The 26,027-nt window shown below is 36.3% G+C and overlaps 1 protein-coding gene across 4 annotated transcripts in view; it reads right to left on the bottom strand.

Moving 5' to 3' along the window:
* The window catches only part of NSUN7 (NOP2/Sun RNA methyltransferase family member 7), a 46,678-nt gene that overhangs the window by 3,339 nt on the left and 17,312 nt on the right, over nucleotides 1-26,027 (bottom strand). For all 4 annotated transcript variants that reach the window (XM_061419990.1, XM_061419987.1, XM_061419988.1 and 1 more), the window contains exons 5-10: nucleotides 22,639-22,791; nucleotides 22,115-22,298; nucleotides 19,804-20,014; nucleotides 10,135-10,278; nucleotides 6,243-6,344; nucleotides 3,880-3,997 (exon numbers count right to left, since the gene is read on the bottom strand). In XM_061419990.1, the coding sequence (XP_061275974.1) occupies nucleotides 3,880-3,997; nucleotides 6,243-6,344; nucleotides 10,135-10,278; nucleotides 19,804-20,014; nucleotides 22,115-22,298; nucleotides 22,639-22,791 (912 nt within the window). The remainder of the gene's footprint in view (nucleotides 1-3,879; nucleotides 3,998-6,242; nucleotides 6,345-10,134; nucleotides 10,279-19,803; nucleotides 20,015-22,114; nucleotides 22,299-22,638; nucleotides 22,792-26,027) is intronic.

Raw genomic sequence — 26,027 nt, 5'->3', positions numbered from 1 at the left:
ATTAACATGAAGATGTAAAAGAGACATCAAAATCATAAAATGTTGGGGAGGTGAGTAAGAAAATGTAGATTTTTTTGAGAATGTGTTTGAGCCTGTATTACTATCACTCTAAAGCAAGTTGACACAGAAAGGGGTAAACACACTTGAAAAACAGAATAACAAGTCAAAAACATACAACAGATTTACAAAAGCCAAAAGAAGAGAACACAAACATAAAAGGAAATCATCAAATCACACACACAAAAAAAGGAAAAAGTAACAAGAAATACAGAATCAACTGGAAAACAAGGTTTAAAATGGTAATAAATATATATCAATAATTACCTCTCAATGGCCTAATTGCTCCAAACGAAAGACAGAGTGGCAGACTGGATTTTTTTTAAAAAAGAGCCTACAATATGCTTCCTTCAAGAGCCCCACTTTAAGACAGACAACACACAGGTTCAAAATGAGAGGATGGAAAAAGATTTAATGCAAACAGAAATGACAAGTGGGGGTTGCAATAACCAAATAAGACAAAATAAACTTGAAAAAAAAAGGCCAAAAAGAGATATATAATAATAAAAGAATCAATATGAGAAGAGGTTTTTACATTCATCAACATACATGTACCTAATATTATAATTATTGTTCAGTTGCTAAGTTGCATCCAACTCTTTTGTGACCCCCATGGACTGTAGCCCGTCATGCTCCTCTGTCCATGAGGTTTCCAAGGCAAGAATACTGGAGTGGGTTGCCATTTCCTTCTCCAAGGGATCTTCCTGACCCAAGGATTAAACCCACATCTCCTGCATTGGCAGGCAGATTGTTCACCACTGAGCCATTAGGGAAGCCCTGCACATAATATAGGAGCACCCAAATATATAAAACAAATACTAACAGATATAAAAGGAGAAATTGATGAGAATACAATAATAGTAGGAGATTTAACATCCCACTCACATCAGTGGACATATCTTCTGGACAGAAAATCAATAAAGTAACAGATCCTAAATGATAAAAGCACAAAATGCACAGCCAACATTCTCTAGGGATGATCACATACTGGGGCACAAAACAAGTCTCAATGAATTTAAGAGTATAGAAATTATCTCAAGCATCTTTTCTGACCATAATGGCATGAAGCTAGAAATCAATCACAGAAAAAGAAATGAGGAAAAAAATGACCACATGGAGACAAAATATGTTATCTTAAAAATCAGTGGGTGAATGATGAAATTAAAGAGGAAATTTTAAAATACCTTGAGACAAATGACAATGAAATCACAACAAAATTTATGGGATGCAGCAAAAGCAGTTCTTAGAGGGAAGTTCATAGTGATAAAAGTCTTCCTCAAGAAACATCTAAAACAACTTAACCTGCTACCTAAAAGAATCAGAAAAAGAAGAACAAATAAAACCTAACATCAGCAGAAGGAAGGAAATAATAATCACAGTGGAAGTAAATAGAGATGGCAGTTCCTTAAAAAACTAAAAATAGAGCTACCATATAATCCAGCAATTCCACTCCGGGGTATATATCTTGAAAAAGATGAAAACTCTAATTCAAAAAGATACATGTACCCCAATGTCCATAACATCACTATTTACAATAGACAAGACATGGATACAACCCAAGTGCACATCAACAGATAATTGGCTTAAGAAGATGTGATGCTATATACATATATATTGGAATATTAGCCATAAAAAGAATGAAATATTGCCATTGCAGCAACATGGGTAGACCTACTAAAGAATATTATACTTGGTGAAGTCAGAGAAAGGCAAATACTATATGATATAACTTAAATGTAGAACCTAAAAATAATACAAATGAATCTATGTACCAAATAGAAAGACTCACAGACATAGAAAACAAACTTATGGTTACCAATGGGAAAAGGGAGAGGAGGAAGGGATAAATCAGGAATATGAGATTAACAGATCTAAACTATAATACATAAAAATAGATAAGCAACAGGATTTACTGTATAGTAAGTACAGGGAGCTGTATTCAATATCTTGTAACAATAGAAATGTGTATATATATATATATATATATAAATATAATGGAAAATAATCTGAAAATATATATATTCACTTATATATACACCTGTGAGCTTCCCAGGTGATCACATGGTAAAGAATCCACCTGCAATGCAGGAGACCCAGAGTCAATCCCTGGGTCTAGAAGACTCCCTTGGAGAAGAAAATGGCAACCCACTCCAGTATTTTTGCCTGGAGAATTCCATGGACAGAGGAGCCTGGCGGGCTACAGTCCATGGTGTCACAAAGAGTCAGACAGGACTGAGTGACTAAGCATGCATATATATACATAAATATATTTCAGTTATATATAACTGAATGATGTTATGATATACCTGAAATTAATATAATATTGTAAACCAACTATACTTCAACTTAAAAATGAAAAAATTTAATGAAATACAATACATACAGATTTTCCTCTATTTTTGCCATATTACATTCTTAGAAACATCATTCCTGACAGACAAATCAAATCACTCACACTGGTGAATTTGGTTATATTGTGCAATAATTCTGTTTGCTACTAGATGGTGATTTAGTTTGTGCTGTGTTAAGAAGCTGGCAGAAATAAGGTTGGCTGTTAACTACCAACAAGAATTATTAAGGAAGTAAAGAAAGAAGGGAAATATAGATGTGGTTAACATGTCCATCTGTGAATTGGCAAAGGAAAAACATCAAATTAAAAGGAGGGAGCAAACCATATGCCTATTAAGATCCTACTATAAGAATTACAGGGACATCCCTGGTAGTCCAGTGGTTAAGAATCTGTCTTGGAGTGCAGGGGATGCAGGTTCAATCCCTGGTTGGGGAAGTAAGATCCCACATGCCTTGGAGCAACTAAGCCCACACCACAACTACTGAGTCCAACACAGCCAAAGAAATAAATAATTTAAAAAAAAAGAATTACAGGAAAAGTTCAGAACAAGGGAAATAAGTTAAAAATTGGAGACATTTTAAAATACCTTATTAATTGTCACAGTCTTGAAGAACTAACTGGTGTCATATATCATTAATAGACATACTCCTTATCTTGATGTCCAGAGTTTGGATGGAGTATTACAGTTCTTCTTCTCTGCTGCTGCTGCTGCTAAGTCACTTCAGTCGTGTCCGACTCTGTGCGACCCCATAGACGGAAGCCCACCAGGCTCCCCCATCCCTGGGATTCTCCAGGCAAGAACACTGGAGTGGGTTGCCATTTCCTTCTCCAATGAATGAAAGGGAAAAGTGAAAGTGAAGTCGCTCAGTCGTGTCCGACTCTTAGCGACCCCATGGTCTGCAGCCTACCAGGCTCCTCCGTCCGTGGGATTTTCCAGGCAAGAGTGCTGGAGTGGGGTGCCATTGCCTTCTACCCCTAGTTTAATATATCATTTTACCCAAAAGCTATTATGGTTATTCAGGCTATTTTTATTTCAATCCTTGTGGGTGCCAAAGGCTAAACAGGTCTAAGAAACATATATTTTCAGATAATAAATATCCAATTTTCTTGCTACTTTCTAAGGTTATTTTATACTTTCCTTTTATTGAAGCATGTTTCTAAGACTCAGGATACAAAGTTTATATTCAATTTACCCAGAAATCAATCAAGTCGAAGCCCAAATGCCTTTAACCTTATTTAGCAATAATAATAACAACAACAAAACAAATCTTTTAGTGTACAATACAATTCACATACCAAGCCATTGCAAAGCTTTTACAGAATCTACTTTAAAGTTGTAAGAAGTTAGGGTATTTGGTCATATTAAAGTCCAATAAAAAAGAAATGAAATGCCTTCTAACTTAGAAAATTGTAATTTTTCACTTTCAAAGATATTTAGTTGAGTTGTTTATAATTCTTTCTTTCTTTCTTACCTATAAGGTTGTACTTTAATCTCGTGGTCTTGAAATTCCAGTGCTTTCTTAACAATAGCTTCATTTTCCTCTGGATAAACTGAACATGTGCAGTAAACAATAGCTTGAGCTCTGGTAACTATATTTAAAGAAGACGGAATATAATGACTCCATTAACAATCGTGAACAAATCTCTTGCGTTTTCAGTGGTGGTGTGGTTCAGTCACTAAACTGTGTCCAACTTTTGCGACCTCATTGCAACCTGCCAGGCTCCTCTGTCCATAGAACGAACTCTGGGCAAGAATACTGGAGTGGGTTGCCATTTCCTCTCCAGGGGATTTTCCTGACCCAGGGATCGAACCTGGGTCTCCTGCGTTGCAGGCAGATTCTTTACCAACTGAGGTACAAGGGAAGCCCAGATGTCTGTACTAATACCACATGGTTTTGATGGGAATGATGTCTACAGATGCTTGCATGGCTCCCCTTTAAAGCATGTATTAGTAATATAGTCTGGCCAATAAATGAAGTAAATATAACTGAATCATATAGAAATTGAAAATCCAATCCATGTGACCAACCTTATTACAAACACAAGCAAATAAATACTGCAGATTACCACAGCTTGACACTTCCAGCCATTCTTCCAAAAGCCATATCGCATAACTAGTTAAAAGGACTCTAGAGACAGACTTAAGTGTGAATCCCAATTCTGTTATTTACTGATTTATGAACCTGAGAAAGTTACTTACCTCTCCAATTCCTCAACTCTAAAGTGAGGTAATATTACTACCAGCAACTCACTCATGTTCACATTTACCAAGCACGTACTACATGCTAAGCACTGTTCTTACTATTCAATACATACACACAAAAACCCCTGCCCCAGGGAGCTTATTTTCTATGTTTCATTGACATAAGACATAAACAGGGCTTCCCTGGTGACTCAGTGGTGAAGAATCCACCTGCCAATGCAGGAGACATGGGTTCCATCCCTGGTCCAGGAAGATCTCACATGCCGTGGGGCAACTAAGCCCATGAGTCTAACCTGAGCTCTAAAGCCCATGGGTTACAGCTACTGAACCCACAAGCTGCAACTGCTGAAGCCCACGTGCCTAGGCCCCTACTTCACAACAAGAGAATCCACTGCAATGAGAAGTCTGTGCACCACAATTAGAGAGTAGCTCCTGCTCTCTGCAACTAGAGAAAAGCCTGCACAGCAATGGAGACCCAGCCCAGTCAAAAATAATAAATATTTTTGAAAAAACATAAATAAATAGATTTTGGAATTCCCGGCTGGTCCAGTGGTTAGGACATAGCAGTCTCGCTGCCAGGGGCCCAGGTTCTTAGTTCCCATTAGGGAACTAAGATCCTGCAAGCTGCGCAGTGAGACCCCACCTAAAACTAAAGCATTGGGCAGTGACAAATGCTATAGAGAAAATCAAAGCAGATATGGAGGATGGTTAGTTTCAAGAGATTATCTTGCAATTTCAAATAGAGCAATCATAGAAAGAATTTTTAAAATGTATTATTTATCAGCTCCCTAATCTTCCAACCAACTCATTTCATTGATCATATACATACTATCATATTCAAAATAGTGTTTATTAATAGCATCAGTTAAAAGGACAGAACTCCTCCATGTTTTTCTATTTTGCCTAATTTCTACTTCATATATGCTATATCTTTATATATTAAATCATCTATACCCTATACTAACCTTTGAGCCTTTGGAGGTCAGGATTTATCCAAACTCATATTCTTAACAACTGGCTTAATACCTGACCCAGAATAGACATCTGATAAACATGCACTAAGTTAATAAAAGTTAATGTAATTTCTCAGAGTCTTCTAGATTTCCATATCTAAGTGTGAAAGGGCATTGGTACTCAAAATCTAAATGTAGGGATTGAAGCAATAATATAAATACTTATTTTAATGGCCTTGTTACTCAGACTTTAAGAGATCTAGGCTTTATCTTTAATTCATCTATTTTCTTTTTAGTATTAAACAAATTAAGAGTTTAACTAAAGTTGGAATTATAGAAGAGTTGTTAGGGCGATACAAAACAGAAAAATTACATTGAAAAGCCAAAGAAGAGAAACAGAGAAGATGAAATTATACAACTGATGTACATAATTATTTCATTTCACCATTAAGAAGCTGATAATTCTTCTTGCTAACCTATATTTAAAATGATAGTAAAGCATATATTTTAGAGACTTAGATTGGTAAAAATAAATATTTTGTTATTTTAAGGAACTATGACTAAGGGTTCTGGGAAATCCACTTATGGTTCACACATCATTGCCTGAATATGATAAATGAAGTATTAGTGTTTCTAAGATTTACAACATATTTTCAGTTTGTGCTGATAACAAACTTACATTTCATGGCATGTGCTAGCTGTTCATATTGCTGTTGAGCAAGAACATGAAGTTTATCTTCTGATGGGCCTCCTTGAGAGAAATCCTTAAGTAAATCTGTATCTAAAAACAAATATATGCTTTAAAATATATCACTATTAGATTTTTCATATATTGCTGTGATCACATTATTTAATATTTTAATCATTTTCCCTATTAATGAGTTTTCATAGAAAATATTTTTTAAAAATACAGTACTATAAAAATGCTGACTTAAAATTTTAAAATCTGAATTGATAATTTTGCTTAGTTTTAATATTACTTTTCCTTTATTCTCCAAATTCTTATCATAGAGTTATCTAATCAGCCAAAAAATAAGTCATTCAAGCACAAAAGATAGGATGCAGTCAGCCTGAGTATGAATAAAGAGAAAAAAGATCTATTTTCCAAGGCAGAAACTGATGGGCTACAGTCAGATATGAGAAAGAAAGAATACAGTTAAAAACATTAGCTTACTAAAAGAAATCTTGGAAGAAAAAACTCCAGGGAAGCAACTGTATGTCTTCATAATAGATAAAAAAAACAACAGATCAAGAAATTCTTACAGTAATTTTTTAAATTTCTAAAACTATTTTTAACATATTTCTTGATAATATTAACTAAGATATATTGACTACTACTCTATATAGATTATTTTATTCAACAACCCCTTGAAGCATTATTATCCCTCTTAACACTGAGAAAATTGTTCAAGCATACATTAAATAACTTGTCTAAGGTCATACAGCTACTAGATCAAAACCAGGTTCTAGCCTGGCAATCAGACCAAACTTCTAAGCCCTGTTTTATTCTGCCTCTCAGTAACTCCCTGGAATATGTGCTAAGTCACTTCAGTCATGCCCGACTCTCTGCTACCGCCAGGCTCCTCTGTCCATGGGATTCTCCAGGCAAGAAAACTGGAGTGGGTTGCCATGCCCTCCACCAGGGGATCATCCCGACCCAGGGATCGAACCTATGTCTCTTATGTCTCCTGCATTGGCAGGTGAGTTCTTTACCACTGAGCCACCAGGGAAGCCCCCTGGGAATATAATAGGCAATTATTTATACCATATATTGGGCTGGTCCCCATTCCAGTAATATTACTAAAGGTTAATTAAACTTCATTTCTTTCCAATTTAGTTTTACACTTCACATTTTTCTAAGTCTTTAATCACTTTTTAAAGGACTATTTATACATTATTATACTCTAAAACCATATCAACTTACCTTTTTCACCCCATTTTAAAATAATTTCAAGTGGTTAACAAAGATCAATTTTATATATTCCTCAAATAAAGGAATTTTTTTAACCATTCTAAAAATGGTTGTAATGTTTTTCAATATTAAAGTGTTTTTCAAACTAATTCATTGATTTCTCATGAATCTAAGTTTATGATCACTAAATTTATGACTAATATTTTTACCATAATCACTAGGTCAGCAGCTCCTTATCTGCTCTGGCTATTACCTCCTCAAAGTAGTTTCCTTCAAAACCTTCCTTTTTTCCAAGCTTGCCAAAGACCACTTCTTGGCTTAGCTGGTCACCTTGTCAAGGATTTCAAAATATTACCAATATCTAGGAAACTTTATTTTCCCTTTTTGTCATTTGTGGTTCCCTTTGGTCTTTTCTCCCCTAGACTCTAGATTATTTTTACCAATGGTTTATTTTGTTCTGCGTTCCCACTTCAAGATGGCTCAGGCTAAGGCCAGTCTCACAGGAGTTCTAAGCTCGAGTTCTTTTGACTGCAGTGCTTATTGCAGCTGCTGCTATTACTTCCTCTCTTCTTTCAAAATTTAATTATTCTCTGATCATTTTCCAAAGTGAGTGTAGGAATTTTCTCAGTCTACCACACTCCCCTCTGAGCTGGTTATTCTTCTGTTTAACTCTCATGGAAAGAAATTTTCTGTAGCAAGACAGAATTCCATATGGTTCAGTATAAGCAAGACAGAATTCCATATGGTTCAGTATAAAAATTGTGTGGTATAGTGGGATTGTTTCTATAGTGTAGTATAGTGGAATATGCTAACTAAGCTGAATTTGAATTCCAACTTTGAATCTAGCTACATGACCTCAGGCAACTTGCTAAATTTGTCTGAATCTTTGTTTTTTTGTCCCCTTTTATAAAACAGAGATAATTACATAACACTATCCTCACAAAGTTATTGTGAATATTAAGTTATAATGCATGAACACTTCCTGGAATATCGATTGGGGCATAGCTGTACTCCATAAATATTACTTTCCCTCAATTTCTTTTCCTTCATTTTAAATTCTTTCCTTGCTAGAAATAGCAAATAGTTACTCAACATATTCTGAATGTTAGTGGAATGTCTTCTCTGTTTAATATCCAGTTAACCTTATCTATGCCTTTCACTATAAACAAGGGATTAAAGTGAGAATCAATTTCAGTTAACATACTGTGATTAACAGCATGATTCAAAGGGCTGGAGTCAGAGCAGTAGTGTTTGAATCCAGGCTCTGACACTTACTAGTCAAAACACCAATAGGCTTCAACCTCTCTGAGGCTTGTATTCCGTATTTGTAAAAGAGAAATAATAAGAGTTAACCACTTCACAGTGTTCTTGTAAGGACTCGATGAAATAATCCAAGCAAAGTGTTCAGTTCAGTGCCTTATATGTAACTGCTCAATAAATGTTAGTGTTAAAAATATTTCTTAGTTTATTAAAGAAGCAAATAAAATATTCTCAGAATTAACATTTGAGAAAAATCATAAAACATACATGCTGCAGGTTAAAGAAGTCTTGACTTTGAAAGTTTGTTTACAATTTGATTAGAATCATCTTAGGGCACAGCCTCTAGAGTTCAGTTCAGTTCAGTTCAGTCGCTCAGTCGTGTCCGACTCTTTGTGACCCCATGAATCACAGCACGCCACGCCTCCCTGTCCATCACCAATTCCCGGAGTTCATTGAGACTCACGTCCATCGAGTCAGTGATGCCATCCATCCATCTCATCCTCTGTCATCCCCTTCTCCTCCTGCCCCCAATCCCTACCAGCATCAGAGTCTTTTCCAATGAGTCAACTCTTTGCATGAGGTGGCCAAAGTACTGGAGTTTCAGCTTCAGCATCATTCCCTCCAAAGAAATCCCAGGGCTGATCTCCTTCAGAATGGACTGGCTGGATCTCCTTGCAGTCCAAGGGACTCTTAAGAGTCTTCTGAACACCACAGTTCAAAAGCATCAATTCTTCGGCGTTCAGCTTTCTTTACAGTCCAACTCTCACATCCATACATGACCACAGGAAAAACCATAGCCTTGACTAGACGGACCTTTGTTGGCAAAGTAATGTCTCTGCTTTTGAATATGCTATCTAGGTTGGTCATAACTTTCCTTCCAAGAAGTAAGCGTCTTTTAATTTCATGGCTGCAGTCACCATCTGCAGTGATTTTGGAGCCCCCAAAAATAAAGTCTGACACTGCCTCTAGAGTTAGGCAGATCTAAATCTTAATCCTGACTCTGTCACCAACTAGTTATATAACCTTATAAAAATGAATCAATCTCTCTCAGTCTCAGTTTTATTTATAAAATTCTCATAAATTTTAATGCCAATATCTTGAGCTCTGGTATATACCAAAATAGTATACTGGCCAGCATCTGTTCTGATTGCCTACATCGCTCTAATTACTAAATATTTTTAATATCCCCCTTGTCCATATTTCACAGAACTGGTGTAAAAATTAAATGGTATAATGGTTGTAAAATACTTTCTATATAAGTGCCTTATATATGGTAACTATTCACTGATCAGATGTATCTATCATTTTAATGATTTTAAAAATAATGATTTTAAGTAACTTAATTTAAAAAATATTAACAAATTTAAATAATTTAGAAATTAAAAATTAAAGCAAGTACCTTCATGCTCATTTAAAATAAATTCTACTGGATTACTAACACCAAGTCCTGAACAACGAGGAAGCAGCAGAATCACTTTAACTTTCTGTAATCGATGATCCTTTAATTCGAGTTTCATAAATGTCTCATGAAGTATCTCAATATCTGGGAGAAAAAACACAGAAAATGTATGCAAAATATTAATTAAAAAATCTTATGCAGTATGTAGTTATATCTATTTATCACTATTCATTTTTAAATCCTCAACCACACAAAATGTCATTTTAATGCAACCAGAAAAGAGGATTATTTTCTGATAACATCCTTAAGTTAACACATGAATTCTCTTAATAGAGTCCTTCCTCCTTCACTTGAATGATTTTGAAGGTTAAATATCTTCTACATAAAATGTAATTTAAATTTTTCCATCCTGAACTTCAGATTCCATGTAAAGCAGTATGGTGTAGTGAACTTCCCTGGTGGCTCAGTGGTAAAGAATCCACCTGCATTGCAGGAGTCACAGAAGACGCAGGTTCCATCCCTAGGTCAGGGAGATCCCCTGGAGGAGGGCCTGACAACCCATTCCAATATTCTTGCCTGGAGAATTCCATGGACAGAGAAGGCTGGTGGGCTAGAGTCCATAGAGTCGCACAGTCAGACACAAGTGAAGCGACTTAGCATGCACGCCCAGTGTAGTGGAGGGAACAGGGTTTTAGAGGCAGAAATACCCAAGTTTGAGTCCCAAATTCACTATTTACCTGTGTGACAAGCCTCTATTTCCTTATTTGTAAAATGGGATATTATTGTCCACACCTCATTTAATTGTAGTGAGGATTGAGATAAAGTAGTTAGGCTTAGCATTGTGCCTAGTATACAATAAATGCTCAGTACTGGTTACTTCCCTTTCCCATTTTTTTAATCCCCTTTTATATTCTATTTTCCCTGGAAAAAATTTTATTAGCATTTATATTTTTTTTTAGCATTTTATAATTTTTACTTAAGCACAGTCTAAAGGCCCTTAGGGACCCTATAATTTAGGACAGTCTGCCTTCCCTCAGGTTGTAATTGTCTGTGACCCTAATATTAGGGCAACTCCTCCAGTCCTACGATGGCTCTCATTCTCCTCATCTGCTGAGGAGTCACTCTTGAAATTGCGATACCCTACCCCTTTCTTTTGTCTGATCAATCTTCTATTATGTCTCTTTTGAAAAAAAATTTTTTAAATCAAGTGCACCTTTCTCTTTTTTCCCCCTATTTTTAACTCTTCATTGCAAAAGTTCAAACATTATGTCAAAAACCCCGTAATATATAGTGATTTTTCAAATGTTCATGATATTGCTTCAACAGTGAAACATTCATGCCCAATCATGTTTCATCTATATCTGCACACACTTCCACCCCCCATATTATTTTGAAACTATGAAATATTTCACCATTTATCTAAAAGATAAGAACTTCTTTAAAAATAACCCCATACATTTTAAAAAGTAATTCCTTATTGTCATCAAATTATAATAGCATCCAATCATGGCTCAAATTTTCCAAGTCTCACACATCAAAATTTTTTTTAGTTTGCTTAAATCAGGAGTTACACAGTACACACATTGCAATGAGTCAATGTCTTACTTTAAATTTTTTTTGTTGACAGGTACCCTTTCCATTTTTTCTTAGCATTTATTTCTTAATATAACATGGTTACTTGTACTACTAGTTTCCCAGAGCCTGGATTTTGTTCTTTGCTTTCCTAGAGAGTAATTTAACATGTTCTTGTCTTTTGTATTTCCTGTAAATTAGTAGTTGGATCTTTAGAGCTTAATTTAGTTTCGAGTTCTTTTTTTTTTTTTCCTTGGGAGGTAGAGGGCACAAAACTAATTCACAAGTGATGTCATATTCATTCATTAAATTGCCTTTATGGTATGAGCAAAGGTGCTGCAAAATAGTCATATTCTAATTCCGTCTTCTTTTTTTCATTTATCAGTTGGAATGCTTCTAAAATGAGACACTTTCGTTCTTCTACTACTTGGTTACCCAGTGGTTCCCATTCTCTCTACTTAAATAGGTAAAAATTCATAAGGGTAATAAAACCAGAAGTAGGAAAATCCCATGGACAGAAGAGCCTGTTAGGCTGCAGTCCATGGGGTCGCACAGAGTCGGACACGACTGAGCGACTTCACTTTCACTTTTTCACTTTCATGCATTGGAGAAGGAAATGGCAACCCACTCCAGTGTTCTTGCCTGGAGAATCCCAGGGACGGAGGAGCCTGTTGGGCTGCCGTCTATGGGGTCGCACAGAGTCGGACACAACTGAAGTGACTTAGCAGCAGCAGCAGCAGGCATGTATATTTTCAATTTTAGTGATCAATGCTAGTTTTCCAAAGTCACTGTACAAATTTATAATCCAACTAGCAGTGCTTGAGCATTCCTAATGTTCCATACCTTGCCAGCATATGGTATGACCATCTTTGAAAAATGAAAGTTTTCATTTAGATGAAGTTCAATTTATCTTTTCCTTTGTTGTGCTTTTGGTGTTTAAACAACCACTGCCAAATTCAAGGTCTGAAAGTTTTACCCTTGTGTTTTCTTCTAAAAGTTTGATAGTTTTACCTCTTATAAATAGGTTTTTTACCCAGTTTATGTGTATGATATGAAGTAGGGGGTCCCAACTTTATTCTTTCACATGTGGATATCCAGTTATCTCAGCACCATTTGTTGAAAAGACTATTCTTTCTTTGTTGAATGGTTTTGGTACACTTGTTGAAAATCAGTTGACCATAAATGTAATTAGGGCTTTACATTTGGATTCTCAATTCTATTCCATTGATCAATGTTTATCTTTGCATGAAATATTCCCTTGGTATCTCTAATTTTCTTGAAGAGATCTCTAGTCTCTCCCATTCTGTTGTTTTCCTCTATTTCTTTGCATTGATAAAGGACAGAAACGGTATGGACCTAACAGAAGCAGAAGATATTAAGAACAGGTGGCAAGAATACACAGAAGAACTATACAAAAAAGATCTTCACAACCCAGATAATCACGATGGTGTGATCACTCACCTAGAGCCAGACATCCTGGAATGTGAATTCAAGTGGGCCTTAGAAAGCATCACTATGAACAAAGCTAGTGGAGGTGATGGAATTCCAGTTGAGCTATTCCAAATCCTGAAAGATGATGCTGTGAAAGTGCTGCACTCAATATGCCAGCAAATTTGGAAAACTCAGCAGTGGCCACAGGACTGGAAAAGGTCAGTTTTCATTCCAATCCCAAGGAAAGGCAATGCCAAAGAATGCTCAAAGTACCACACAATTGCACTCATCTCACACGCTAGTAAAGTAATGCTCAAAATTCTCCAAGCCATACTTCAGCAATAAGTGAACCGTGAGCTTCCTGATGTTCAAGCTGGTTTTAGAAAAGGCAGAGGAACCAGAGACCAAATTGCCAACATCCGCTGGATCATGGAAAAAGCAAGAGAGTTCCAGAAAAACATCTATTTCTGCTTTATTGACTATGCCAAAGCCTTTGACTGTGTGGATCACAATAAACTCTGGAAAATTCTTCAATAGATGGGAATAACAGACCACCTGACCTGCCTCTTGAGAAACCTATATGCAAGTCAGGAAGCAACAGTCAGACCTGGACATGGAACAACAGACTGGTTCCAAATAGGAAAAGGAGTACGTCGAGGCTGTATATTGTCACCCTGCTTATTTAATTTCTATGCAGAGTACATCATGAGAAACGCTGGGCTGGAAGAAGCACAAGCTGGAATCAAGATTGCTGGGAGGAATATCAGTAACCTCAGATATGCAGATGACACCACCCTTATAGCAGAAAGTGAAGAGGAACTATAAAGCCTCTTGATGAAAGTGAAAGAAGACAGTGAAAAAGTTGGCTAAAGCTCAACATTCAGAAAACGAAGATCATGGCATCTGGTCCCATCACTTCATGGCAAAGAGATGGGGAAACAGTGGAAACAGTGTTAGACTTTATTTTGGGGGGCTCCAAAATCACTGCAGATGATGATTTCAGCCATGAAATTAAAAGATGCTTACTCTTTGAAAGGAAAGTTATGTCCAACCTAGATAGCATATTCAAAAGCAGAGACATTACTTTGCCAGTAAAGGTCCGTCTAGTCAAGGCTATGGTTTTTCCAGTGGTCATGTATGGATGTGAGAGTTGCACTGTGAAGAAGGCTGAGCGCCAAAGAATTGATGCTTTTGAACTGTGGTATTGGAGAAGACTCTTGAGAGTCCCTTGGACTGCAAGGAGATCCAACCAGTCCATTCTAAAGGAGATCAGTCCTGGGTGTTCTTTGGAAGGACTGATGCTAAAGCTGAAACTCCAGTACTTTGGCCACCTCATGCAAAGAGCTGACTCACTGGAAAAGACTCTGATGTTGGGAGGAATTGGGGGCAGGAGGAGAAGGGGACCACAGAGGATGAGATGGCTGGATGGCATCACCAACTCGATGGACATGAGTTTGAGTGAACTCCGGGAGTTGGTAATGGACAGGGAGGCCTGGCATGCTGCAATTCATGAGGTTGCAGAGAGTCAGACACGACTGAGCAACTGAACTGAACTAAACTGATGTTTATCTTTATGCCAGTACCACATTGCCTTGATTACTAAAGCTGGGTAGTGAGTTTTAATATCAAGGAGTATGAGTCCTACAACTTTGTTCTTTTTCAAAGCTATTCCATGTCCCTTTGATTTCCATGTGAATTTTAAGACAATTCGAATGTCAATTTCTGAAAAACACCACCTAGGTTTTTTTTAATAGGGATTACATTAACTTTGCATTTTTTTCATAGATTCCTTAGAATTTTCTATATACAGAGCATTTTATCTGCTGATTCTAGATAACATGGCTTTATATATTTTGAGACTGTATTAGTCTTCTTTAGTACTGTATATTTACCTGATGAATTAAACATGTTCTAACTGTATTTCTAGTAATTTTTCTTGACTTAGCACTGCTTTCCTGTATCTCTTTTTGTTAGTATGTTTACTGGGTATCTTTTTCTGTCCAATTTTTAATACGCTTTTATGTTAGGGGTATCTCTTACAAACAGCATTTTACAGTTGATCTTTAAAACCATATGATTATCTCAATAGATGCTAAGAAAGCCTTTGACAAAATTCAACATCTATTTATGATAAAAACCCTCCAGAAAGCAGGAATAGATGGAACATACCTCAACATAATGAAACCCACAAACCCATAGCAAATATTATCCTCAATGGTGAAAAATTGAAAGCATTTCCCCTAAAGTCAGGAACAAGACAAGGGTGCCCACTCTCACCACTACTATTCAACATAGTTTTGGAAGTTTTGGCCACAGCAATCAGAGCAGAAAAAGAAATAAAAGGAATCCAAATTGGAAAAGAAGAAGTAAAACTCTCACTGTTTGCAGATGACATGATCCTCTACATAGAAAACCCTAAGGACACCACCAGAAAATTACTAGAACTAATCAATGAATATAGTAAAGTTGCAGGATATAAAATCAACACACAGAAATCCCTTGCATTCCTATACACTAACAATGAGAAAATAGAAAGAGAAATTAAGGAAACAATTCTGTTCACTATTGCAACGAAAAGAATAAAATACTTAGGAATATATCTACCTAAAGAAACAAAAGACCTATATATAGAAAACTATAAAACACTGGTAAAAGAAATCAAAGAGGACACAAATAGATGGAGAAATACACCGTGTTCATGGATCGGAAGAATCAATATAGTGAAAATGAGTATACTACCCAAAGTAATCTATAGATTCAATACAATCACTATCAAGCTACCAACAGCATTTTTAACAGAACTAGAACAAACAATTTCACAATTTGTATGGAAATACAAAAAACCTTGAATAGCCAAAGCAATCTTGAGAAAGTAGAATGGAACTGGAGGAATCAACCTGCCTGACTTCAGGCTCTACTACAAAGTCACAGTCATCAAGACGGTATGGTACTGGCACAAAGACAGAAATATAGATCAATGGAACAAAATAGAAAGCCCAGAGATAAATCCACACACCTATGGACACCTTAACTTTGACAAAGGAGGCAAGAATACACAATGGAGAAAAGACAATCTCTTTAACAAGTGGTGCTGGGAAAACTGGTCAACCACTTGTAAAAGAATGAAACTAGAACACTTTCTAACACCATACACAAAAATAAACTCACAATGGATTAAAGATCTAAATGTAAGACCAGAAAATATAAAACTCCTAGAGGAGAACATAAGCAAAACACTCTCTGACATACATCACAGCAGGATCCTCTATGACCCACCTCCCAGAATATTGGAAATAAAAGCAAAAATAAACAAATGGGACCTAATTAAACTTAAAGCTTCTGCACAACAAAGGACACTATAAGCAAGGTGAAAAGACAGCCTTCAGAATGGGAGAAAATAATAGCAAATGAAGCAACTGACAAAGAATCTCAAAAATATACAAGCAACTCCTGCAGCTCAATTCCAGAAAAATAAACAACCCAATCAAAAAATGGGCCAAAGAATTAAACAGACATTCTCCAAAGAAGACATACAGATGGCTAACAAACACATGAAAAGATGTTCAACATCACTCATTATCAGAGAAATGCAAATCAAAACCACAATGAGGTACCATTTCACACCAGTCAGAATGGCTGCTATCCAAAAGTCTACAAGCAATAAATGCTGGAGAGGGTGTGGAGAAAAGGGAACCCTCTTACACTGTTGGTGGGAATGCAAACTAGTACAGCCACTATGGAGAACAGTGTGGAGATTCTTTAAAAAACTGGAAATAGAACTGCCATATGACCCAGCAATCCCACTGCTGGGCATACACACTGAGGAAACCAGAATTGAAAGGAACATGTGTACTCCAATGTTCATCACAGCACTGTTTATAATAGCCAGGACATGGAAGCAACCTAGATGTCCATCAGCAGATGAATAGGTAAGAAAGCTGTAGTACATATACACAATGGAGTATTACTCAGCCATTAAAAAGAATGCATTTGAATCAGTTCTAATGAGGTAGATGAAACTGGAGCCTATTATACAGAGTGAAGTAAGCCAGAAAGAAAAACACCAATACAATATAATAACACATATACATGGAATTTAGAAAGATGGTAACGATAATCCTGTATGTGAGACAGCAAAAGAGACACAGATGTATAGAACAGTCTTTTGGACTCTGTGGGAGAGGGCAAGGGTGGGATGATTTGGGAGAAAGGCATTGAAGCATGTATATTATCATATGTGAAACGAATCGCCAGTCCAGGTTTGATGCATGATACAGGATGCTTGGGGCTGGTGCACTGGGATGACCCAGAGGGATGGGATGGGGAGGAAGGTGGGAGGGGATTTCAGGACGGGGAAAACATGTACACCCATGGCAGATTCATGTCAATGTATGGCAAAACCAAAACAATGTTGTAAAGTAATTAGCTTCCAATTAAAATAAATAAATGTATATTTAAATACATAAATAAATAAAAATCCAGTATTGATGCTGTCTTGTAATTTAAGTATTAGTCATGCATATTTAATGTTTAATTGATTTATATATTCATATTTTAAGTTTAATTTACATACTTATTTTCTATTTATTTTGCCTTGTATATGTTAGTATGGTGTTTCCAATTCCATATTCCACATCTCCCCCTTAGCTATTAGTTTTACATTCTTTATTTATTGATTGCCTCCAATATTATAACACATTCATTGTTTTAGTCACTAAGTTGTGTCTGAATCTTTTGCAACCCAATGATATAATACCTTTATCATATCTTAGACAAAGCAAGGATGAGAGAACACATTAATTCTTTTCCTTCTCTAAATTATATACCATTATTTTAATTACATATGACACATGTTTTTAGCTCCACAAGACATTAGTTTACAATCCCGCAAGATATTAGACTACAACTATTTAGATTTACCTATGTACTAACCTTTTCCATTGCTCCTTTCTTCTAGCACCTATAACTTTCTGTATGAGATAATATTCCTTCTACTCAAAAAATAATCTGTAGTATTTCATTTATTGTATCTGCTGGTGACAAACTCAGGTTTTCTTTTCTGAGAATATATTTCACGTCAAAGGAAATTTCTGCTAAGTAAATAAACCTAACCTGGCAGTTTCTTTCTGCACTGAAGATACTATCTCTGGCCTCAGCTATCTTTGTTGAAGTAGCTAATTTTTATTTTTATTCCTATTTCATTAAAGGTAATATGTATTCTCTCTCTCATTGCTTTGAACATGGTTCTCTATCTTTGGTTTTCAGCAGTTATGCTATGATGTGCCTAGCATGTTTTTTTACACATTTATTTTTGCTGGAGTTCATAGGGCTTCTTGAATCTGTGACTTTCATCAAGTTTTAAAACCCCTCCACCTGAATTTCACATATTGATTCTTCTCAACTCCTTTTCTCCTCTTTTTCTGGGTTCCTAATCACAACATACATGAGATCACTGGATCACTGAGTGTCATGTGTATTTTATGATCTCTTCCATATTATTCATCCTTTTCTCTCTCCAGATGTTTCAGTCTGGATAGTTTCTTCTGACTCATCAGTTCACTGATTCCTTCTTTTAGTTCTAATTTACTGTTAAAATCTATTTCTTAATTTCACATATTGTATTTTCAGTTCTAGATTTTTCTTCTGGCTTTTTAAAAATTCTAAAAGTTTTTAAAAATTCTAAAAGTTTTTAAAAGTTCTAAAAGTTTTTTAAAGTTCTGGCTTTTTAAAAGTTTCTAGTTCTTTGCTGAAATTCTACAACTTGTCATTTAGTCTTTTAAGAATATTAATCATAAAGTTCACATCTGGTATCTCCACTGGACCTTCTGTGGGTTTTCTTCTATTGCAGTATTTTTCTTTTTATTTCACCCACATCTTTCTTCTTCTTCTTTTTTTTTTTTTTTTTGAGTGCCAGACACTGTATTTGAAAAAATTTAGGAGATAATATGAGATTCAGGATATTGTTTCTTTCTTCCAAAGAGAATTTACTTTTACCTCTGGTACACAGTGAAGCCTGGGCACTAGCAATGTCACATCACCGTAATTCAATTGGGAACTGAGATGACTGGAATTTGGGCTTTAGTTCATCAAAGGACTGATCACTACCCAGAGTGTACTTCTGTGCTCCAATGAAATCCTGGGAATTTATAGTCTACCTCTCCATGTTAAGCCCTGAATTCTACTTATTGTCTCTCTGACCCTGTGAATCTGTCAAAAGATTAGTTTTCCAGCTCCACTGAACCTATAATAAAATGTTATCTTTTGTCACAGCTTGATCCAGTGGAAACATTTTTTAAAAATAAGAAGCCTAAGGACTTAGAATCTGGTCCTAGATATTAGCTTTGTCCCTTAAGTGCTCCTGTGATTGTGTTCTTATGTATTAAGAGATGACAATTTCTACCACTTACTTTAATTATTGTTTGAACCTCAAATTATGTAGTAGCTGAACGTTAAGCAATATACCAAAATGCTAATATATTCATTAATTTAAACTGCAGTTGTTTAACCAATATTAAGCAACAGTAGTCTGATATAATATAGTGGGGATTTTAGGAGTATATTTCATATACAGAGTTTTGCATTACAAAAAAAAACCAAATTCAAATATTTTTAACATTTCTAAGTCTTACAGAACATAACACAAAGCAAATAAATATATGTACATACTTTTACATCCCATTTTTGTGAAAAGGTTCTTCAGGTCAGGATCCTTAGCTTGTGACTGCACTCCACACACAAATATTTTTGAGGTATTATTATTTGTTAAGACTGACATATGGGCAACTGTGTACCAGGAACCTGTATTGACCATTAAGATATCATCATCCATATTTAATAAAGCCTTTACGGAATGGACAGCAAGACTTCGAGATTTGTCCTACAAGATAAGAGTATGATTAGAATTTCAAAGGGTTTAGGTAAAACAAGGTATTGGCAGAAATCTTGAGGTTACCTAGCCCATTTTGAGTTTAAAACACCTTAAATATATGTCACAATATAAAGTTAGCAGTTCATATTTATAAACTTTATAAATTTATATGTATATATGTTTATGTTTATAAAGTTAACAAACAAAATTGGTTTAGCTTAAATTATGACTGTTATCATTTAACTGTTACATAGTGATAGAACAACAGACTGGTTCCAAATCGGAAAAAGAGTACGTCAAGGCTGTATATTGTCACCCTGCTGATTTAACTTATATGCAGAGTACACCATGCAAAATGCCAGGCTGGATGAAGCACAAGCTGGAATGAAGACTGCTGGGAGAAATATCAGTAACCTCAGATATGCAGATGACACTACCCTTATGGCAGAAAGTGAAGAACTAAAGAGCCTCTTGATGAAAGTGAAAGAGGAGAATGAAAAAGTTGGCTTAAAACTCAACATTTGGAAAACTAAGATCATGGCATCTGGCCCCATCACTTCAAGGCAAATAGATGGGAAAACAATGGAAACTGACAGACTTTATTTCTGGGGGCTCCAAAATCACTGTAGATGGTGACTGCAGCCATGAAATTAAAAGACACTTGCTCCTTGCAAGATAAGCTATGACCAACCTAGACAGCATATTAAGAAGCAGAGATATTACTTTACCAATAAAGATCCGTCTAGTCAAAGCTATGGTTTTTCCAGTCACGTATGGATGTGAGAGTTGGACTACAAGGAAAGCTGAGCGCTGAAGAATTGATGCTTTTGAACTGTGGTGTTGGAGAAGACTCTTGAGAGTCCCTTGGACTGCAAGGAGATCCAACCAGTCCATCCTAAAGGAAATCAGTCCTGAATAGTCATTGGAAGGACTGATGGTGAAACTCCAATACTTTGGCCTCCTAATGTGAAGAACTGACTCACTGGAAAAAACTTTGATGCTGGGAAAGATTGAAGGCAGGAGGAGAAGGGGATGACAGAGGATGAAATGGTTGGATGGCATCACTGATGCGATGGACACGAGTTTGAGTAGGTTCCGGGAGCAACTGATGGACAGAGAACCCTGGTGTGCTGCAGTCCATGAGGTCTCAAAGAGTCAGACACAACTGAGCAACTGAACTGAACTGAACTGATAGTAATAAGGCAATGCCAAACCCCCCAAATGTGATTAATAGATTACTGGTGTCCTGCCTTAGCTCCCATTCTTAAACTTTCATGAAAATGTACTCATCTGCCACTGCCATTCTTTCTTCCCCATCACACTGTCATCTAACTGGCTGCTAGCTCACAAAAATTAAAAGTAAGATGGTTGACAAGTTTAAAAAGGGGGCTAAGCAGATGAGTTTATACAACTGGTCTCAGTGCTCAATAGGATGTCACCACAAGATAAGGCCAAGAGACACTACCCAAGAATGCAGGTACTGTGAAGGGATAAACCTTACAAGATCAAAGTGATTCTGAGGCAAGAATTGGAATCTAAGGACATAAAAATTAATTTAACTCAATTTCTTGAACCTTTTATTTTTCATTCTATTGAAATACCATTATAACTCACGTTCTCTTCCTGTATTGATAGCCATTATACATATCTTACAAATCAAAGCTGTAAGACTATAGTAAAGAGATAATGGGAACATATTACACATTGCATTTTCAAATGCAGGATGGCACTAGCATCTTCCCCAGAAACAAAAAAAGAAAAAGGAATCACCATGCCTTCTCTTGAATCCTCCCTTGGGAGAGAAAAATACAGCTTTTCAGCTATAAGCAATACAAGTTCCCCCATCTATGGTGTCTTGGAAGGAGAATATGTTCCTTACAATATGCCCACTTCACATGGGGCAAAGATGCCAAAGTACAACAGGAAAACTGATGTAGCAGTGTTAATTTTATACTTCTATGTGTAAATTAGGCCTTATAAACCTCCTTGATAACCTATACAAAATATAATCAATTTCTTAGGTTTTAAGTAGAGAAATTCTTTGGGTAAGCAGGATTATTGAGAGAATCACAATATTGAGAACCACAGTGAAAGTAAAAATTTGTTTACCTGAAATATAAGTTTATAATCTTTAAAAAGATCTATATTTAGAAGATCACTTTTAAGATGAGATGGAAAAATTAAGACATCATAGCAATGTTGATCCACAGCAAAGACTTTATTATCAATATGCAATACAGATTTGACTTTATTATAACCATTTTTCTTCAAAGTATAATAAACTTCTTCAGGGCTGTAAATACATAATATTAGGTTATAATTACAAATATAATACATAAAAATGTATTTAATATCAGCATCTTTTTCCTACAATAAATAAAAGTATCATTGCATATACTGCATTAATGGAACTTATAATTTAAGCCATCAGTAAGTAAAAAAAAATTTAGGGACAAAAAAGTTAACATATTTATTAAATTACTTTTGGTAATCTGGTGATAAAATCCTAAACGAAACTATAATTCCCACTCACTCCCTCAGATGAGCCCCTCATCCATTAAAAAGGTAATACTTTTATCACATTATTTTGAAAGGCAAGTGACTTGAGTAAAGAATTTGATTAGAACTCTTACCTGATTTTACAAGTATTTATCCAAGCATAAAGCGGCAAAGTGGAGGCCCTTAATTCTTGGTTCCTAACTGTTTCTGGAAGAATGTGGTAAATTGAAAGGGCATCATGTTTGATTCGACATCTTGCCAATGCTGCAGCCAATTTTGTCTTAAAACTAGAGACAGAAAATCCATTCTTGGTAACTACTGCATTGAAGACAAGACTATCAATTTTCCACTTGAAAAATTAACAATTAGATTTAGAATTATAATACTCTATAATTCTATTTCAAATTTTTGAAGTCTAAAGTTAAAATTTGCCATATTTAAAAATGGGAATCCCCCCAAATTTTTAAAAATGGAAACCCAATAATTCTGCTTCTTGTTTTTCAGGTTTTGCTATCTCCATATAGTTGTATATCTTAATCATTTATAACAACAGCTGGTTGAACGACAAATTTTATGTAGTAAAGGTGAAGGGCTTAGAGTCAGACAAATTTGAAGTTAAATTAAGGCTCTGTCACTTACTAGCTGTGTGACCTCAGGTATGATGCTGACTCTCACCAGCCTCAGTTTTCTCATCTGTAGAACGTGATCAGCTTACCTTGCTATTACTGTGGGGATTAGTATCACGGGGCTTCCCTGGTGGCTTAGCTGGTGAAGAATCCGTTGCAATGTGGGAGATCTGGGTTCAAACCCTGGATTGGGACAATCCCCTGGAGAAGGGAAAGGCTACCCACTCCAGTATTCTGGACTGGAAAATTCCAGGGACTGTATAGTCCACAGGGTCACAAAGAGTTGGACACAACTGAGTGAATTTCACTTAGTACCATGGGTGTCACCAAGCAGCGTGCCTGGCAGGCACTCACTATTAGGTCAGTCTGTGTTATCAGAGATGGCAAGAGTGTAATCTTGACAAGATTAAGGAGCTTTCATGAATTGGTATCAAGTCCTTCCCAGTTCTGATTATCTCATATCTCATAGTTACAAATAACAGGAAAGAAAAACAAGAATTTGTTAGCATAAAATGAAAACCCATCCCAATTTTAATAAAGTTTTATATACTAAAAAAAAAAAGAAAACCCAATGATTCTTTTTTAATCTTATGGCCTAAATCACTGGGAGGTATTGCATACTGACTCTGTCTCCTTGACCACAGGTAATCAGCAGAAGGTGGGCACTTGACCCAAACCAGTCAAGTGAATTTTTTTGTGTAGTAACAGAGAGCCAAGTCAGTCTTTCTGGGTTTTGGTGCTGTACAATATAAAGCTCCTGAGTTGACAGCAGCCAAGTTTCCCATTCTACAAACAGAAAAAGAAGATGTAACAATGAAGCTAAAGCACACAAAGAGGCAGAGACCAGAGTGGAAGAGAGTCCTGAGCATACCTGAGTCACAGGATTGTCAGGAAGCATCTAATAGGAGGCTTCCTGTGTGCTATTTTGGATCTGTCATGAATCCTCTGTCCCTTATTAATTCCTGAGTATTCAGGAATTAAGTGGAGTAGCACACTGCTCCCGGGGGCTTAGGAATGCATGCATTTCCTTCGTTAGTTTTTCCATACAGTGATAAGTAACTATTTACGACCCTCTTCCTTTTTATGAACCATACGGTAAAAGTGATTATTTACAACCCTCCCTCTTTCATATGGATGACCTCATGTTTCCTTGATAACTTGTAAGTTTTGATTTTATCTCTGCTGAAAATAGCTACCTTGTAAGACAGTATAAATACTCACACAATGTTGAATAAAACACCTTTGCTCCATCAGAGCTTTGGTCCCCGTGTCTTTCTTTCTTTCTCTCTCTCTCTCTCAGGCTACTTCTCTGGAGCACAGAGACCCGTCATGCTCATTCTCCTGACCAGGTTTCTAAGACCCTCTCAACAAGGCGCACTGTGCCTTCGCCCCCCTCGAGAGGGCGCCAGGTGGCTTCGTGAGCAATGCAAGCCCTGTGTCTAAGGACTTTATCGGTTTTCTGCGTTAACCAAGGAATATCATCCTCTTTCTCTCTCCCTTTTACTTTCTTATCATCGACTCCGGACCACCAGGTTCCAGTCCATTAAAGGACCTCAACACAGGATGTAGTTAGCAGAAGCAGAAGCACATCAACATCCTTCCTGCAAGTCTCACTGTGCAATTCTTTGATGAGATACTTTATAATAAAATTTTTCTTTTGCCTAATCTAGTTTGAGTTGGACTCCTGTCTGGTTGTCAAAAAGGAATCCTACCTAGTACACCATTTTCTCTTAGTTTATTTTTTAAAAGAAATGGGTTTTATTCCTTTTTAGCTTAAAATTGTCAGAAATTTTATATACAAAGAACAAATGATCTCAAGGGGATTTTTGTTTTGTTTTTTGGTGGTGGTGGTGGTGGGTTTTGTCTTTGTTTTTTTGCTGTGCCACATGGCTTGTGGGATTTTAGTTCCCCAACCAGGAACTGAACTCAGGCCTTCCACAGTAAAAGCACTGAGTCCTAACCACTAGACCACCAGGGAATTCTCAAAATATCTCAAGTTTTGAAGTGCCATTAGTAATGCCTAACACAAAAGAAATGTGGCTCTCTTTAAATACAAATTATATTCTTAATGCCAAAAGATAATCTTCAGTGAACTGCTTGAATTTCCTATAGAAATAAAAAAAAATCAGACATTATACTGAGCACTGTTTCACAATATTCACTAAGTAAGTCAAATGGGCTAAGAGTTTCTAAAGAAGGGGTGGAAAGAATATAAGAGATAGAACCCCATGAACAAGTGTTCAGAAGCATTTTGGCAAATGAAAAACTCTAAAGCATTATGTGAATGAGAAAATTGGGAATAGAAGAAAAGGAATATCTAAGCAAATGTGATTTATCCCCCAAATCCATGAATGTTAAAAATGGTTTTAAAATTCATGAATCATTCCAGGTAAATAACCTTACCACATTAATAAAATCAAGAAGAAAAATGATCATATCCAAACTCTGGTCTCTGTTTTCTTAATTTTAGTAAGACTACAGTTTTCTCTACAGATCATCCTTCCTGCACTGCAGTTGGAAGGTACCTGTAAGCATAAAGCCAGGACTATTCTAGGGCTCACCTCATTTGTTTTCATTTTCTCAAGGATTAAATTTCTGTGCTGCTTTTTGTCTAATGTCCAAAATCTTTGTCTCATATATTTTGTCCATCTAGTTATTTATAGGGGCTTCCCAGGTGGCCGCTAGTGGTAAAGAACATGCCTGCCAATGCAGGAGATGTCAGAGATGTGGGTTCAACCCCTGGGTCTGGAAGATCCTCTGGAGAAGGAAATGGCAACCTGCTCCGGTATTCTTGCCTGGAGAATGCCATGGACAGAGGAGCCTGACAGGCTACAGTCCATAGCGTTGCAAAGAGTTGGATACAACTGAAGCAACTTAGCATGCACAGTTAGTTATTT

The sequence above is a fragment of the Bos javanicus genome, chromosome 6 (genome assembly GCF_032452875.1).
Source record: "Bos javanicus breed banteng chromosome 6, ARS-OSU_banteng_1.0, whole genome shotgun sequence".
NCBI classification, from domain to species: Eukaryota; Metazoa; Chordata; class Mammalia; order Artiodactyla; family Bovidae; genus Bos; species Bos javanicus.
The sequence above is the reverse complement of the archived record's forward strand: the minus strand, read 5'-3'. Positions and strand labels throughout refer to the sequence as shown.